This window comes from Ambystoma mexicanum, chromosome 1q (assembly GCF_040938575.1).
Source record: "Ambystoma mexicanum isolate Mex_15411 chromosome 1q, UKY_AmexF1_1, whole genome shotgun sequence".
NCBI classification, from domain to species: domain Eukaryota; kingdom Metazoa; phylum Chordata; class Amphibia; order Caudata; family Ambystomatidae; genus Ambystoma; species Ambystoma mexicanum.
In genome coordinates, this window is record NC_090922.1 from 394,892,142 (window position 1) to 394,910,654 (window position 18,513).

Consider the following 18,513-nt stretch of genomic DNA (forward strand, 5'->3'; position numbering starts at 1 on the left):
TCATTGAGTGGGAGTAAAAGAGGCCTTCCTCTTCCGGGCTGATTTGCTCCCCTTTTCAGTGTCTTTAAGAGGCTTATCCGTGGAGGTTGTCTCACCTGGGTCTTCAAGTATGCCAGCTTTCTTGCCCAAAATGTCTTCTAGGACCTGCAGATTGTCCTGTAGAGGCTTAACTCCCTGAGCCACTGCTTTTACTAGGGAGTCCCTCAATGCTTTTTTGAAACTTTGAGAGAGGTGTGCCTCTTCCTATCCTACCTCTTGTTCACTGTCCTTGCTGCACACACCATCCCCCATATCACAACCCTTGTTAGTTCAACTCGTTAGATGTAGGCTGTGTTGTATCTGGCCGAAAAAAAGGCACTGTCAAACCAGTAGCTGGGGCTGTGATACCAGGTTTTTTATACAATATTTGAACTGGTCTTCTCCCTACATTATATATATTTTTATAATCTTATATCCAAAATAATGTAATAGCCTTTTAATTGGTGCTGAAACGCTGTGTTTGCGCTTGTTATAGCAGCTTTAGTGCCTGAGCAGCAGAGGAATTGTCCCATTGGGAACGTTATTTGCTGCATCTCAGTGTGTATGCACAGCCCTGCGCTTGGCGCATCACAAATATCGCTTTGTGAGCGTGCCAGCTGTAATCTCTCAAGTAAGTTTGCACTGTAAATATACCACAGAATGTGAAAGCAGACCAGAGTCCTGTGCAAGTGAGAACACAGGCCCGGTCTACTTTGAAATAGAATTTACACAAACAGCGCTTTTGCACTGAAAGAGGGACGGCGGTGCCGACGGGAAATTGAAAACGTATAATCTACATAAGAGACGTTCTACATGAATAGTATGTTGTTCATTATTCGCGCGTGCAATGCTAAGCGCATACTAACATACTTCAAATTCTACACAAACACTGTACATATTATTGTGAAGTAGTATGGGGTTACTTAGCTGTCAGTTGCAGAATAAAACAAGAGGAAAGGACCTAGAGCAGCAGGGATTTGTACCTGAGGAGGAGCCCTGATTGGACAGCAGGAGAGAGGCTCAGGACTACTATGCTGCATGGACTCATGAGGATTGTAGTTTTTTTTAGCTATCATTTCTTTCTTTATGTTTGTTTTCTCCTGTTTGCAGTTTTCAAACTGATAAAAAAAAAATAAGAAGAAGAAAGAGAAAATGTAGATTTAAAAGGCTGTTGGAAGCAGTAATAAAGAGGTTTAAAGCATAATGCTTGCCTCCGGTCTTAACATAGAATTCAGGATTCTCTTTCATAACTACAATAGAAGGACTAACTATCTGTGAAGTAGTGCACAAGCCTGCTCTTCCTACCCACACTTTGGCCAAACTTCTAACACAGGAGCTGCTCCAATGTAGGCAGCTACAGAGGAACAGATAGAATCCAGTCAACTGGGTTTGTAGGCCACTGGCCACCCTCCTATGGCTTTTGATATGTTGGGTTAATATAGCACAACTGCTGCCATTTTCATAGTTTCTTGGAGGTTGAGGAGACTGAGGATTATGCTTATAATGGGCACTTTCAGGTGTACTGTGTGAAAGCCCAAAAGCATGACACCATGCCATCCTGCTCAACTGTCTGTTATAACTTGAGTATCACCGATCAAGCCCTGGCTTGGCTGACCTCTTTCCTCTCCAATCGACCCTCCCAGGTCCAACTTGGGTCCTTCCTCTCCTCTATCTCTATCTCGACTTGTGGTGTTCCCCAGGGGTCTAACCTCTCTCCCTGACTGTTCAACCAATACCTGCCACTTCTTGCCCACCGCATTGCTGCTCTCTGCACAACTTTCAGTGCTATGCAGATGACACACAGCTCATTTTCAGGCTCCCTTCTGACACCTCTTCTCCTTCTCTCATCTCTGACTGTCCGCTATCCAGGAGTGGTGTGCCACCAACGATATCTGCCTTAATGCCAGTAAGACTGAGATTCTCCTTATCGGCATACCTGCTCACTCCTTTCCTGTCGCTCTCTGGGCAGCCTCTCTTGGGCGTCTTCCTTCGCCCACCTGTGAGGCTAAAAACCTTTCAGTGATTTTCGACTCGACTCTCTCCTTCCCTCCTCACATCTCTGATGTCTCTAAGAAGTCACACTACCAGCTTCCCCTCCTCAGAGGTATTCTTCCTTTCCTCTCCTTCCCCCAGAAGCTCACTGTCTCCAGAACTCTGGTTCTCTCTAGGCTGGACTACTGCAACAGCCTCTTTCTAAATCTGCCTGCTTCTACACTCCGCCCTCTGCAACTCATCCAGAACAGGACTGTGAGACTTGTCCTTGGCCTCAAGCCCAGGGATCGTATCTCTCTTGGACTGAAATCTCTGCACTGGCTCCCAGTGGCTGCGAGGATTACGTTCAAAACCCTCTGCATTGTCCACAAGGACTTCTGGGGCATCAATACCTCCAACTCTCTCTTCTTAAATATCTTCCTTCTCGAGCTCTTCGCTCAACCACCTCCAACTCCCTCAGGGTCAGTTGCTTCTCCAAGCAATGAGTTGGTGGTAGATCTTTCTCCAGCTGGGGCCTCCCTCTGGAACAGCCTCCCTGAAACTTGAGGACACCATCTCCGGTTCCAGAAGCATCTCAAGACCTTCCTCTTTGCTTCTGCTTTCTCTCCTCCTCTCCCCTGCTGAACTCCTGACTGAAACTTCACTGGTCACCTGGCTACCATCTGATCTCGGGCCCAGGTCCCCTCCCCGCCAGCTGCACACCTGCACTGCCTCCCGGGCAACCCCGACACTTGGGGGCTGTATCTGTATCCCTACAGTACCCACCAGCTCTTGACACTTGATGTCTGCACTTACCCCTGCACTTGCCACTAGCTGGCCGCACTTTTACCTACTGTTTTTATTTATTAAAATCTTTTACTGTTGATGCTATGTATTGCACTGCCGCCTCCGCCTCCTATTTCCCCCCTCCCCTGCACTTGCGCGATCTCAATGTCACCTGTCCTAGTAAGATTGTTGTCTCTGTCTTCCCTCTGTTTACCCTCCCTTGGGTCTTTGTTGTTTGAAACACTTGCGTATATAGGCACGTTATAAATGCCATATCATATCATTACCGCAATAAAGGAAAGTTAACCGGGTTTGGAAGTGATCGTTGGAAAGTTAAAATACTAATTTCCTTCAAGAAATGTCACTGAATTCAGATAAACTATGGACCTTGTTTTTGGGCATTTCTATCAATTATTTTAGTTAAAGGAAAGAAAACCTTTGCGTTTTTCTGCGTTCAATCGACACCAACACGCGCCTTGTTTTATTTGCCACTTTTCACGGGACTCCTCCTCTGCCAGGGAATGCATTATAGAAATCAAACAGCCCTTAATTTGCGTCGATTTACTGGCTTGTTTCTGCTGTGTTCCCTCTGAAGTGTTTACTCTGCTCAATTGATTTCTGGACGTGGAAATGTTTTCGTTGGACACTTCGCTTTGTAGCTTTAAGTTTAGACTTGATTTCCCTCCCGGTTTCAGAGACGCCATTTGCGCGTTGCCTTTCGGTGTTAGTGCTCCTGGCGCAGAGATGCGGTGCGACTATCAAGGGTTGATAAGCGCAACATTTTGCTCTGACGTTTCGCATTGAAGGCGCTCGTACCCTGTGCTTGTAGGAATCCATGTAAAAGCCGTCACATCGAGGAAGAGCCCATGCATTTTTTCCCTCTCTTTTCTTTTTTCGTGGAATTTGTGAGTAGCTTGAAGTATTTGACACCTGCGTGACAGCTTCCTTGTGCATGAGAAGAGCAGTGTGTGCTACACGGCCCAGCTGTGTGGATTTGTCTGTAGATCAAACTGAGGTGCAGGGCCCAGCCAGATCTGACAATCGAGCGGGAGTAACCTCGGCCTCAGAGTGCATTTTAATTTTGCATGCTTTTGCCAGGAGTTTGGCATTTGACACCCAGAGAAATAACTTCTGTCAGTTTTAGTCTGTTTACTGTCTTTTTTTTCCCTTTAAAGTTCGGCTACTTATCTTTACTGTGGTGGCGCTTTGAAGGAGAGGCCCGCATATAGCATTCGCGATGTGTTTGTAGAATCCAGTTCATATCTGTTTTACATCCAGCAATTGGACTTTCTCCAAATACCCGAATTAAAACGGCAAACTCACATACAATCAGTACACGTGCTTTCTAGCGCGCATGCCGCTTTCTGCTCAGGTGTGTCCGAACAAGCGGGAATTGTACACATTTTTGAATTACTCAAAATTCCCCCCATCTTTGGAGTAAGAAACGCTAAAGACGTATTGTTTGACCTAATTGTAGCTTGCAATAAAGGATGCCAAGAGGCAGACTAGTACTGCGCAGCTGAGAGAAGCGGTACATTTAAGGGTTTCTTAGACCTTGTAACTTATTTTTCAAATCGTAAGCATCGGCATTTTGTCACTGCTGTGATGCACTTTTTACACACATCTCACTTTGTTTTGATGCGTCATAGAAGACACGTTATCGTTGTGTTTTTTTGTGGTTTGCAAATTGCGTTTGTACGAATCAGTAGTAGACAGGAAAGAAAATAAATATAGCACCATGTTACTGATGCATATTCCAGATCCCAGTATGTTGTAAAAAAAAAAAAACAAGTACCACAATCATGTTCATAAAATTATGAAAGCAGGTAAGACAACCACGCAAGATGGACGAGCTTTACATATGGCAAAAGGAAAAACAAGAGTAATAATTCTTTGCCTGTCCTATTTATAGGGGGATACCGAATGGCATATTTAGTATTCGGACCAATACTAAATAGTGAAGTATTCGGCCGAATATGAAGCTGAATGTTACTCTTTTTATTTTTTTTATTTTTTTTTACCAACTCTATTTATTTGGTTTTTCATAGGCATGAATTACAAACATTGAAAATATTCCCTCCCCCTACCCCCCAACAGTCTCAACATTTGGATACGGTGTAGCATGTTTCAACATTTGAGTCTCTAGGATCACGTATTCTGCCAGTTCAGAGCATGTGTTTTTAAATAACAGGAATGCTGCATAAGAGTTTAGGCTTGAAGTACATTTGTGCTCTATCATGTTATTCATATTAAAGAATTATGTTCCAAATATAAAAACGCGTGTTATTAAAAAGAAAAAAAAATGGAAACACTGTTTTAAACATGTGATACCATGTTCCATTTATTTCTCTTCATTTTAATCAACATATTCAATTATTCAAAGCATACAAGCCAGAAAAGAACCGCACCAGAAAAAAAGCAGGGTGTAATGGGAAGTGATGTTTCATATGCCAAACCAGTGCCACTCAAAGTAGATTTCAATTAGCAAAATTGATTTGCATTTGCCATTGTGAATCACACACATTGCAATCTCTTGAAGTTTGCAAGGTAACATAGGTGGAAGGTGAGTTTCAGACCTCCCTTGCAGTTCGCACAGAAATGCATGAATGGTTTCTGCCTGCTTGTGCAGAACACAAGTTGAGGGTACATGTGAAGTGAGTGGACCCCATCTCATGACTTTTCCCGTCCTCTTTAGGCCAAACGCGAGAGAGGACTCTTCCAAAGATGCTGGTAGGTTGGAGCAGAGGGAATCACACAGATCTTGTATGTTTTTGAAAGAATAAGTCTAGGAAGGCGCTTGTTGGGCAGTCGTACAATTCCTTCACATTTTAAACTACATTTACCCCACCTCATTCCCCGTACATTAGAGGATACAAGGCTCTATGGCTTTTTCGGTCTATCAGTCTTCAACCTCAGAGCCTACAACACCATCAGATACAGTGCTCTCCATCCATCTCTTTCCACACAGAAAAGTGCCCTGGTCTTTCGCACCTCAAATGTTTCGGCTAACTGACCTGTAATGTATAATGAGAGTTTCCCAATAAGCACGTTCTCCCAAGAGGCCAATGTGTGTTGAGACATGTCCACGTTTTGCACTGCCTGGCATGTAACTACTGCCTTACTGAGCTAGTAGAGACAGCCTTCATTTTGGGAATTCTTCCAATTTCCAAACATTCTACCTGCCTGACAATTTCACCAACAGAGCATGATTCTCTAATTATGTCCCATACAGAGTCTTCACACCTATCACTCAATTTCCCTCCGGCAGACTGATCCACAGGGCAACTGGAGAGATTTCCAAACATAAAGATTTTCTGAGAGGACTCTTAAATGGGAGTCACTCTTCCTGACCTATAACTGACCACTTAATCCTTATTTGTTACTGCTACCTGTTGTGAATTCTTAGTTTCTCCATAGGCATTTCTCATAGGAACAAACAAAGCTCGCATCTCACTCATCTTCACTGTTCCTTTTCTGCAATACAGAGACATTTGCACCTCACTCTATTATTTAACCTGGAATGCTGTCAGACTATTTTGAATCCCATTTGCTTTTGTAATCTGTACTATATATTTGACTCTCTAAATTGCTACATTGTAATCAAAAGAGAAAACCAAGTATTGAGGAAGAGAAAAGCAAGAAACTATTTGGACGGAGCAGAACAACTTGTTTGCAGTCGGAATTCATCTGAATACTTACTCAAAGCAAATGTTTCTTTAATGGTATTTGTAAGGAGCTGAATTGCCTTGAGAAGGCTTCCTGGCAATGGTAGAGGTAATTGCTTTTGAAAAACCTGGCTAAGAAAGATGTAAGAAAGGAGTTGGAAATTATGTAGATGGTGCAAATAAATGCATGGGGTTACGGGAAGGTACAGGGTGACAAACGGATGAGACAAGGTGATTCATTTCAGAGACTTGATGCTTGAATAATGAAGGAGTGCCCTTTGATTCAAGGTGAATGTAGGGACTCTGAGCAAGAAGTCCCTCAGAGTTGCTCCGCCTTACTTTGATGCAGCAGTTTTACAGATGGATTTTTGGAAGCAGAATTTCCCTTGAAACTGCTGCTAAGGAGCAGATAAGCTTATCTGACATCACCCATTCAGGGTTTTCTGGACACTTCCTAGTCTAGGACCCCACTAATGTGTGCTTTTGTTTATGGTCGTCGGCGTATCAGTTCTGTTGAGCTCAATTTACCTTAATGTCAGACAGAATTTCATCCATAAAATGTACAAAGAGAAATCAACATGAGACATATTAAAACATGTAATAAAGAATATTCCAAGGAACAAGTTAAAATAATCGGAACAATTATGAGTCATCACAGAAAAAAATGACAATAGTTCAAGCTTTTAGCACCGTCTGCTTCTCAAAGTGGTGTGCATTGAGATAGTACATGGAAATTGACAACTTCATGGCACATTTCCCTCCGATCTTGGTATTTGTAACTGCATCCATTTGTTCTTACTTGTGTCGAAAAACACATACTTGTATGCAAATGAATGTTGAAGTCGCCTTCAGGCCAATTGTTGCTCATCTTCATATTCTATTTGTGCATTTATAAGATTGCGGCATCAGTGCGTTTTGATATTGAACTTTAAAGCTACTGTAGATTTGTATCTTGAACCTAGGTAGGAAAGGGGCATCTCCCTTTTCCAGATAGTTTAAGGTGTGGGCATTGTTACAAGTTCTACAGGAAAAAATATTGAAAGATAAACTTTGAAAGGATAGGTCGGAATAACTATGTAATTAAAGCATGTTTTATCGCTATTTTGTATAGCAGCTTAAATGTTTCTGATTGCTTGCTTCATAGATATGTTCCTGTTGGTATGGCCGATTTAGCAAAATGTTCATGGTTCTGATGTTAGTCACATTTTCCTTTTTTCAAACATTTTCTGCACATTTTCCTTTCCAGAAACAGAAACTGCTTAATCAGATTGGAGAGCAGCGCCTACCTTATTTCACGCCCAGAGATGCAGGATTTCACCAACTGGTAATCTATCCACTTCAGCCCAAACCTACCCTTCAGTTATGCCAGTGAAGATTGTTAATGCCAGTGAAGTATTTTGTGTGCATTGCTGTTGATTGCATTATCATTACATTCATTCTCCTGCATTCTTGTGGAGTGCCGCATGCTTTCTACCCTTCCTTGCAACCTACTAATCGATTCACTTATTCTTTGTCAGAAACGACTTGATTTATGCAAGATTTGTTCTTGCCTCGGGGCTACCCAGTTCAAGAAGATACCACAAGGGTGAATTATGACATGGTTATTAATAATAAATGATCGTATTTAAATCGTATATATTTTCTTATATTTGTGATTTGTATTGGGCACACTTTATACTCTGTTTCTAGGCAAACCTGTACCACCTGCATGTTTCACTGTCCATTGTCACCATAAGATAGGGCACTTTGATTTCTTTTCCAGTTTTTCTTCGAATGATTGAGCTATGGCATCTGACACTTAATTGATTTGATACTAGGTCCAGGGTCAATCTTCAACGCCCTTCATAACTATCTGTTTTTTCATCCCCTTCCAATGGGCTTAGACATTCTTTCCTGGAGAGCATGTCCTACATATCTCACAATGTACTCGATGGTGGCTCCATATTCTTTAGCTAGATCCTGGTGTATACATATTTGCGTTCTGCAGTGCCTAGTAACAGAAGTGTGTGGGCCAATTCAGTGTCCTGAATGCCAATTGTAGTGCAGGGCAGAGAGTACTGTAAGTCTTGTTTGGCAATACTTCTTTTCCCACCAGGACTCTATATCAGAATAAGCAGACTCAGAGGGTTCTCATATGATGGTACCCACTCTGACCTTAGTTGCAAGAGGTTATGTTACTTAAATGTGCTCTAGGTGGGGACAAGTGAATACAAAAATATTGAGCTGCACCCTCAGTGCTCCTCTGTAGTTCAAAAACTGAGAGGAAACAATGTTTTAGATTACCCTGTAGAAATTGCCAAGATTTGGACTATGACTCGCTCCTTCCAACACTCACCTGGGAGCTCATAGAGGAACTGCCCAACCAACTCCCTTTGCTGCACTCACTCCTTAGGACCTTTTTCAGTTTTTGTGAACTACAAGATAGAAGAGCTGAGTTGTTCCCCTGGAAATGCATATGGCCTGGCTTCCAAGGTTATTGTATTGTCCCCCTTATCTGTCAAAGAACTCTCAAGCAGCATGAGCATTAATATCAAACGCAATGAAAAAATTAGAAGGTTTACATTCTCTAATATCAATTGTCATGTTTTCTGTCTCTTTGTGTATCGTTCACAAGTGGTCTTTCCTAAAGCCATATACTACTAGGAGTTTGTTTTCAGTATTGGAAATGTGCCATGTTAGATAAAGATTTCGCTCTCCAAAGATTTTCCAGTCATTTATAACTTCCTTCTGGATAATGGAATCCTTAAACCCTACCAGATTATGCGTCGGCTCATAATTTGTCCCTGTTTGCTTTTGGGAATCGGCCTCCTGAGGATAGTCTTGATGCATTACTGGTGGAAGATCTTATTAATGGTGGGATAACCTTTTGCATCTTGGGTAATAGTTCCATCATCCATGTTAACCTCTTTGGCTTATGAAAAAGCAGAGTATTGCCTCTGCCACTGAAGATATCTGAGTAACGGCTGGCTCAAGATGCATAGATTTATTAATGAAAATCCAAGCAAACAGAGACTCTTCTTTATCGAGACCTGCCAGAAAACCTACTGAATACTTTAGAAAGTGAGCAGGTTACGACAAACAATCGCCATCAAAGCCATGTATGGCACCCTGAGAATGTACCAGGGCATTAAAAGAAGGAAGGAAAGATAAACTGGCGAAAGACTCTGGATCGCTGAACATAGGGACAGTCCCCTCTCTAAACCCCAACTACCAAGTTTTCCTGGGTAAATGAAAATTCTCTCTGAAATCCAGATACTGCAAAAGGTAGACCACAACACTCAGTATCACAGCAAGTACAATATGATGTCGAAACCCCAAATGTGAGAACTCCTATATTGAGTACTTGTTTTCTAAAACAATAGTGAGCAAGAAGTAGGCTAGGTGCCTACTTGTATATGTTGAAGGTCTCTGCCTCGAGATAGATGGTTTTAAATAATGCTTTATTCCACTTGACCTGGTAGCATAGCAGTATATAAGGAACCAGTCAGATCCATCTATACAGGTGGCCAATGTGATTGTAATGGTGTAATCCATATTCTTGATTCCTTGGGGTCACAACTCTCTGCCTACTACTAGACATGGCAAGTACCCATAGGTTGACAACACCCAAAAGCGTACCTTCTAGAGAGGGGGCAGCCCTCTATCCCGGTGTAGAGTTGGATTTGGGAGTGATTGGACCTGAGCCGAGGCAAGCTACCCAGTCAAATAAGCACATCCGTTTCTGCCATTACATTGGGGATATAATGGCAATCTGCCAACCTTATGTGTGGATGCTCAGAGTTTGAGAGTGGCAAGGAACTTTGAAATTAACCTACAGTTTCTGTGACGGGGCATCACCGAAATCAATGACGGTGGCACCAAAGGACTGATCAAGGGTGTTTATTTTGTTACACAAACAGGCAGGTTGGTTGATGGTACTTCTGGGTTCTGGGGCCAACTAGGGTTTTGGGGAATTTTGCCTCCAAGACCATCCCTCTCTCTCTTGACTTCACCGGCCTTTCTCTCCTCCCTTGCCCAGGCGTCCGTAACAGGTGTTGGTGCTACCGCCAGGTGACACCTACTGTCTGCTGTCTTACTTTGACTAGAGATGTTCTGCCCTAGTTGTTGGCTATCCGACTCCCTAGGGGTCTTCCAGTTTTCCCTCACCTGGGCCTGCTTAATATTTAGGCATGGTGCCTTCTTGCACATAGTTTGAATCACTCGGCACATACACACCGTCTCACCGGGCTCTCCTCTATACTGGGGCCCCATGATGTTCTCCTCCCCACCCCACCACACTACTGCCCCTTTGATGTTACACTCTGCCTTCCTACCTCCACCCTATGATGTTACAATATTTTACTCCTCTCACATCCTTCTCCTGTAGTCCTCCACTCTCTCTCTACCACTACCCTACTATTCTCTCCATTGTTGCCCCCTCTTTTGCCCTCCCTACTACTTCACTTCCTTATCACTACCTCCCCATGACTACAACTACCTCTTTGCTCTTAACACTCCTCCTCCTCTACGACCACTACACTACCGCTGCTCACTACTTCAGCCTCTACTTCTGCTACCACTTTCTCTCTTCGGTGCTACCAACTCTCCTACTTCCCTTGTACTACTACTACTACCACATTTCCCCTCTCTCCTTTCACTACTACTCTACTACTGCTACCAATACCACTTTTCACTCCCACTGCTACTCCACTATTCCTGCTACCTGTACTTACAACCCTTATTACATCTCCTCTTCCACACACCCACCCACAACCACTCCACAGAAGCCTCTCTCCAACAACCTCCACACTTCTTGAACACTCCCCTCTTATGGTCTTTCTGACGTCCTCCTGTCCTCCCCCAACTAACCCAAACCTAAGCTACCCCCAACTTCCTTTTTAAATAACCCTTCCCACTCAGGTTTGGCCCACTACCTGTAACCAATGACTTACCTAGATTTTGGGGGTGTAACAGGGGACGTATTTGGGCAGTCTTCAAAAGGGCGTGTAAGCCCTGCTCCTTTTCTGATGCAGAGCTGCAACGTTCGTGGAACAGACATTATTACAGTCTCTAGGGGACTGTTGCCCCTTCTATTATGGCTTCCCGGTAGGCCTATATTGAACATTGAAAATCTTGGTGGTTTAATGAATTCCATTAATATGGAGATCCCCTGGTGGTTTATTCGAGTTCCTTTGTGCCAGTGTGTGCTCGGTCCGGTCTGCTTCCCGGAGCCGCACTCTTTTCTGTGTTGCGGCTCCTGGTGGTTCTCCCGCGCAGTGTCGGGTGGTACATTTTATTAGAACTGGTGGGGCATAAATCTATATGTCTAATATGCATGAGAGACCGAGCGCAGCGAGGGAGCATGAACCAAAGCGCAGGGGTCCGGGGTGGTTCTCCTCCGAGAACATTTTTAAAATAATGGGATAAAATGGTGCATTTTACAGCACTTTATGTGAAAAATTGGATAACAAGCCTTACGGTTTGCAATCAATTTTGTATTGTAGCACATGAAAAACCCAAGTTACCAACAGTACCCAGGACCATTTGCCAAACATTTTCATTATGCCTTTGCCCACAACATATGCTAGTATATAACATATTCTAATGTTGGCTGTGCCCATACATGTTGTAAGGGTGCAGAAGGAGGAGCCTACTGACACACAGGTGGCATAGTGATTGCTATAGACTTGTATATGATATAAAAATGAAGAGAACACCTATCTTTTCCTATATCTGAGGGGTTTCCCTGTCTCAACTAAAGTGCTAACGGGTCCATCAGGATGTCTTAGTAACTTAAGAAGTCCATCGCCCTGTGTCGAAACGTCTCTATCTCAGTACCTTTCACTTATAACTAAACTAAAGGTTGTGCCAATGTTCTTGGTCCAAGAGAATGACTCCCTTCTCCTGGACTGCTTAGCACAGTTCTGGTTGCAAGTTCCTCACCAGGGGGAATTACTCCCTTCCCCTGGCCTTGGTTACCAGGAGAATGACTCCCTTCTCCTGACTTCTCAGTTTTTCAAACCCAGGGCGAATGACTCCGTTGCCCTGGTCTTTCTTGGTTACTCAGAGCATACCTCCCTTCTCCTGATATCGTGGTTCACAGTTCACAACACCAGGAGGTATGACTCACTTCCCATGGCTTTTCATTTCACAATATCAGGGGGAATGACTCCCTTCCCCTGGCCTTTCTTGACTTTACTCCGAGGGTCCCAGACCCTGACTTCCCCCTCTTCAGACTTGGGCAGACCTGGTACACTCTCCTGCCAAGTACTGCCATGAGGAAGATGGTTTCTATTTCTCCTTTCTTTTGGCTGTGGGTCCCACACCCCTATTTCTCTATGGTTTGGGTCTGGCAGACATGGTTCACTCTCCTGCCAGGTACTGCCACAAAGGAGATGACTTATGTTACTCCTTTTCTGTGGGTTTAGGTCCCAGACCCATCTCTGGTTGTTCCCAATAACTTTCCTTCTGTAACTGGGTCTCGGGGGAAATACCCTAGCCTGTTGTGGCCCCCTTTGTCCCCTCATTCTCTTTCTTATCTCCCCTTACCTCTTCAAGAGTTTAGATACTTCACTGAAACTTACAGGGCATGGGGTGTGGCTCCAGGGGCTTGTCTCCGCTGTACTCATGACCCTTGCATGTCTTCCCGACTTGAGGATTTGATTTGCCGTCTCATTTTGAACTGAGAAGTCTACTGCATCTTTCCGCTGTGCTCTGCTTTTCGCCAGCTACTGTTCTTCACTTTCCTCTTGTGCTGAACTCTGGTTACTCTTCCTCAACAAGACATGACACTTTCTTTCAGACTGCCTCCTTGCAGCATCTCGTTCCACGTTCTTCTTCCGTGTGACTTCCTGATCCATTCTTCTCATCCTCTAGTCCTTCCCTTTTATGATTGAATGACCGGTTACTTAGTTGCACACTCACCCTGCAGAAGACTAGAACGTTCATCTTTGTTCCACACGGTGTTCTTCATCACTTTGCACCTCCTCCTTGTGTCAGTGTCCATCAGACAAGCCTGCCTAAGGTAGTCTGTTCTTCGTCACAGTATTTTCAGACAAGTCTCCCTGAGGTAATCAAAGTTCTTCTCTGTATCATTATTTAACTCGATGGCCTTACACATATACAAGGGGTTGGTTAGGGATGATCTTGGGCTGGAATATTGTAGTTCACAGTTCACAACACCAGAGGGAATGACTCCCTTCCTCTGGCATTTATTACACTTGGTTTTAAATTCACAACACAAGGGGGAATGACTCCCTTTCCCTGGTCTTTCTTTACTTTACTCTGAGGGTCCCAGACCATGGCATCCCCACTCTTCAGACTTGGGCAGACCTGGTTCTCTCTGTAGCGAAATACTGCCATGAGGAAGATGGTTTCTATTTCTCCTTTCTTTTGGATTTTTCTCTATGGTTTGGTTCTGGTCGACCTGTTTGACAGTCCTGCCAGGTACTGCCATGAAAAGTAAGACCTATGTTGCTCCTTTTTTTCGTGGTGGCAGGTCCCAGACCCATCTCTGGTTTTTCCCAATAACTTTCCTGCCGTTACCGTGTCCCGGGAGAACCACTGTAGCCTTTCCGTCGCCCCCTTTGTCCACTCCAGCTCATTTGTCTCTCTCCTTACCTCTTCAGAGGTTTAGATACTTCACTGGGACTTTTCATTGCTCGGGTTGTGCACCTCTGTGGCTCCATGGGCTGGTCTCTGCTGTACTCGTGATGCTGGCGTGCCATCCTGTCTTCTGGTTTTGGTTTGCCTTCTTGTAGCGAGCGGAGAAGTCCTTCAGTGTCTTCCCGCGGTGCTCTGCTTCTCCCCGACTACTGTTCCGCGCTTTCCTCTCTCGCTCTGGACACCGGCTACTCTCCCCAAGGGGACAGGGTACTTCCTTACGGACTGCCTCCTTGCAGCGTCTCAGTCCACGTTCTCCTTCCATGCGGCTTTCTTATCCGTGCTTCTCATCCTGTAGTCCTTCCCTTTTATGATTGACTGACTGGTTGCACACTCCCCTGCGGAAGACTAGAATGTTCATCTTTGTTCCACAGGGTGTTCTTCATTACTCTGCACCACCTCCTTGTCTCAGTATCCATCATACAAGCCTCCCTGGGGTATTCTACGATCTTCTTCATCACAGTGTTTAACTCCATTGCCCTACACATATACATGGGTTGGTTAGGATGACCTTGGTGTGGTTGGAGTATGGAGGTGTGTAGGGGGTTGGGTGAGGGATGTCATGTTCTGTTCTCTCTAGATGGTTGCCCTTGTCCCCAGAGGGGGGGGGTCTCTCCCCCCATGAGATCCTCCCACAGTGTACCACCCCTAGGGGAACCATTGGGCAGTGGCCTCACCACCTTTGCCTCATGGGAAGAGGCTCCCCTTGGGGATAAGTGACACCATCTAAGGATTTGTCACAATGTCCATGCATGTGCCTCCATTATATGTTAGTATTGCCATATAAGGACTCCCAGCCAGCAACAAAATGCCATGCCACAAAAAGAAAATATATTCAGCTGGCTAAACTGCCCTACATTGGATGTAGACTAGTGACATACTGGTCACATTTGCTTCCCTCTTAATGCACAGTTAAGATGCACAGTAACTGTGCATTAAAGCAAAGTCAAGTGTTATTTTGTGGATAGACGGGCCTGCATTCAATGTAGGACAGCCTTGCCAGGTAATAACTAGAACTGTCAACTGACCGACTCCTGGGATTTGCCCCACCCAAAAAAAAACATTGAGGCTGCAAACATGCCAGAAAACTTGCAAGCAGCGCAGCACAGTGTGATAAATCCTGCCGATTATGGAGATAATCCCTGCCTAAAGTCTACTACCAGGTGGCCTGGGCAAGGCAGCCACTACCTGATCCCTGGGGGTGGTATTAGCCGGGTCGATCACCTGGGAGGAGAAGGTCACCAAGGGAATAGGATGACTCAGTTAGGAGTGAGGCAGTATTCATCCTCTTCTGGGGGTTAGATTTCTCTAATAACGGACTACCTAATGGGCTGTTGTCATAGGAGGGCTTCCTTTCCCAAAATTACCCAAATTGTCAATTCTGAAAACCCTTACGGTAAACATGGGAATAATACATGTAAGGATCAGGGAACCAATACCATCACTTCTCATACTTCTAATTTCACCTTAGGTTTGAATTATAATATCAAGAGACAAAATTAATTCAGTTGAAAATGTCTCCTGAAGATAAATGTTCAAAATCATTAAATCGGAGTGAATTAAATTCTCTAAAAAGGAACAAGAACATTAGGGACTTAAAGTCCCATAGTGCTCTAGTTACTGGGACGAGGAAGAGGGGTTCAGAGGTGCAGAACTATAGTTTGCAGTCCAGTTTTTTCTCACCTGAGCTGTATTTGTTAACTTTTAAAACCCCCTTAGGTGCAGGCCATTAGAGAGAAGCAGTGGGAGAAGCAGACAGGGGGAACGAGACAGAGCTGCTGCTGTATTGTAAGCGGAACTTGTTTGGAACTTAATTTTGTATGCATTGACCCTAGTGGCTCTCCCACACATTTACATCTCCCCCCCCTTGCTCTCACCCAAACTCCTTGCTGTTTTTAATGTGCTTTTTCCTCGTCTCATGTTCGCTTGCACTGTACCTGCAATAAGGCCCTTGTAAAGCACTTTCAATTGCATTATTTTGGTTATTGATTTTCTCCTTTTTTAAATTATAAAAGTTATTTACTCTCCCTGAAGGCTCCGTTTTAGAAATGTGAGGGTATTTTTTAATTTTCAATATGCGAGTTCTACAACATTAGTGGAATACCAATGGGAAAAGTGGCTTACCTCGTTTTAAAAGGTTTTCTTATTAAAGTCATTTAACTATTTAATAATATCAGGGTTTTATATAGCACCTAATGCCAATTCCTCTGCTTCCAAGAGTTGTAATAATTTGATATTTTAGTGCTCAATTTAATGGAAATCAATATGTCGATCTGACAAGGATGACCGGCAGAGACACAACTTCTGTGGTAAAAAAAAAATGTGAAGTACATGCTTACCCTATACCAGAGCTGAGCATTTCACCCGTGAGCTCTACACCTGGAAAATAAATAATTAGACCAATTAGTCACCAGAATGATTTGTTTTACAAATAATTAAAACATGTTAATACCTTGACATGTAATTTGAAACAAATCTGGCCCATAAAAATTAAATTCCCTAGATCGTGAGTCCCACTATTTGAGTCATTTATTCTATGTCTGCTAAATCCTCTGGGCTGTAATTTTGTAACGGGGAGTTCCCTGCAAAATAGTGTATTTTCTACCTACGCGCCTGCAAAATACTGTATTCTCTAACCACGTGATCAAATAGTTGCCAATAGAAAACATCTGTTCCACTGGCTTTGTTTTCCCAATTGTATGAGAAATAAACCCTTCCCCTTCACTGGCAGGCCCTCACTAGTGATGTAAACATTCCAGAAATGTTAACGCCTTAGAAAAAAGAAAAATATTTTTCGGAAAAAACGTAATTTTGGGAAAAATATACAATACTTAATTTCATATCACTCTACATATGTACTTTACATTTACAACTTTAAGAACATAACATGTATTATGTATAACTTGATTAGGTTGTTTTTAATACAATACACCTCATATCTTTAAAAGCAAAAATGTTAGAAAAGTGTAATTTGGTGGCTACCGTAGATATTTCTTAGCAAACTGGGTGAAAACTCTTGAGATTTCCACTTCTGTTGGTGCCTGAAAGATGCGAAGGAAGCACTGACCACTCGTTCAGCCATTCTTGCACAGATCAAAGTCAACAATACAGGAAGGAAGTCCACAAGCAGAACAAGCGTTGAATGTCTCTTCCTTTTCCAGTGAAAAGGACAGTGGCCCATACAGGCAGAAATGATATAATACTTGCCTTTAGTCATTATCTGACACAATAGTCTTTCATAAGAGTATTTCTAATCTATAGTTATTAGAGTGAAGTGAAGTGTAACAATAGCATCATTGTAAAGGGTACTGAGTGCTATCCCACTCTTAGTGAACAGGTGGAGGTGATATCTATGTGCTCTCAGATGGCTTTAAACATGTGATACATTAGATAAGGGCAACACAACTATTAAGGCAGTTATACTGCACCTGCCTACACAAGTGAATGTTCACTATACAATTCATTGTTTTATTTGCAGGATTTTGAAAAGTAGGATTATGCATACACATCAAAATGCTAGTTTTTCATACCATGACAATTGTAAACTAAAGCTTTTTCATTTCTAAACATATCTGTGATGAAGACCTCTCTCTTATGCAAAACCGGAGAAGTATATTTCTTGGCTTGTACGAACAGACTCTGTGACCTAGACATTATGGTTACAGAGAATGGAAATAGCAAACACAGTAAAATTTGGCCGAGCATATCTCACAATGTTCAAGCTAGGCAGCACATTTCGAGCGGAAAATGACTGGGGAAAAGTGCCTACAGAAAATAAATGTTTTCGTTTTTTGTTCTAGGCCCTTACATCACTGCATGCGACAGATTCCAAAGTCTTAATTGTCTGAATATTTCAATGACTGTACAGCATATCCTGGCTTCTCCATAGCAATGCTTTCAGCCTTCATGCACGGTATGAATGAAACTGCAAAGGCAGGCGCTTAGTGCTTGTGAAGTGAAGTTGTAGAGATGCTCCCCTTTGATGCTATATTGAGGTTTTGCATCCTTTCAATGTTCGGGTTGCAGCTTAGTTACCACACATGCAATTGACTCAGAGAGCAGCATACCGTGCAGTTGAGCTATTTGGCTTGCAGTGGACATGTCCTACCCACTGTTTCACTGTATTCTCACTAAAAGTTGTTAAGAGTCCAATCATGATGTGAACAAACTACCATCTAGCTAATAATAGAAACGGTTCATAGACATAATTTCGAATACAAAATATTCGAAAGTCAAAAAGTCGAAAAAAAAAGTCGAATTTTTTTTTAATGACGTTTTTTTTCGAAATGGGGGGTTCCCCCCCAACCCCCCCTTTTTTTTTATTTTTACCTATTTTATTCACAGAAACTAGAGCCCAAAAAAAAATATTGAAAAAAAAAACAATTCGACATTTTTTTTTTCGACATTTTTGATTAGACTTTTTTGACTTTCG

At 43.1% G+C, this 18,513-nt stretch overlaps 1 protein-coding gene across 1 annotated transcript in view; it reads left to right on the plus strand.

Moving 5' to 3' along the window:
* The window catches only part of FTO (FTO alpha-ketoglutarate dependent dioxygenase), a 2,588,464-nt gene that overhangs the window by 539,696 nt on the left and 2,030,255 nt on the right, over positions 1–18,513 (plus strand). The window contains exon 2 of the mRNA XM_069639585.1: positions 7,687–7,764. Coding sequence (XP_069495686.1) covers positions 7,687–7,764 — 78 coding nt within the window. The remainder of the gene's footprint in view (positions 1–7,686; positions 7,765–18,513) is intronic.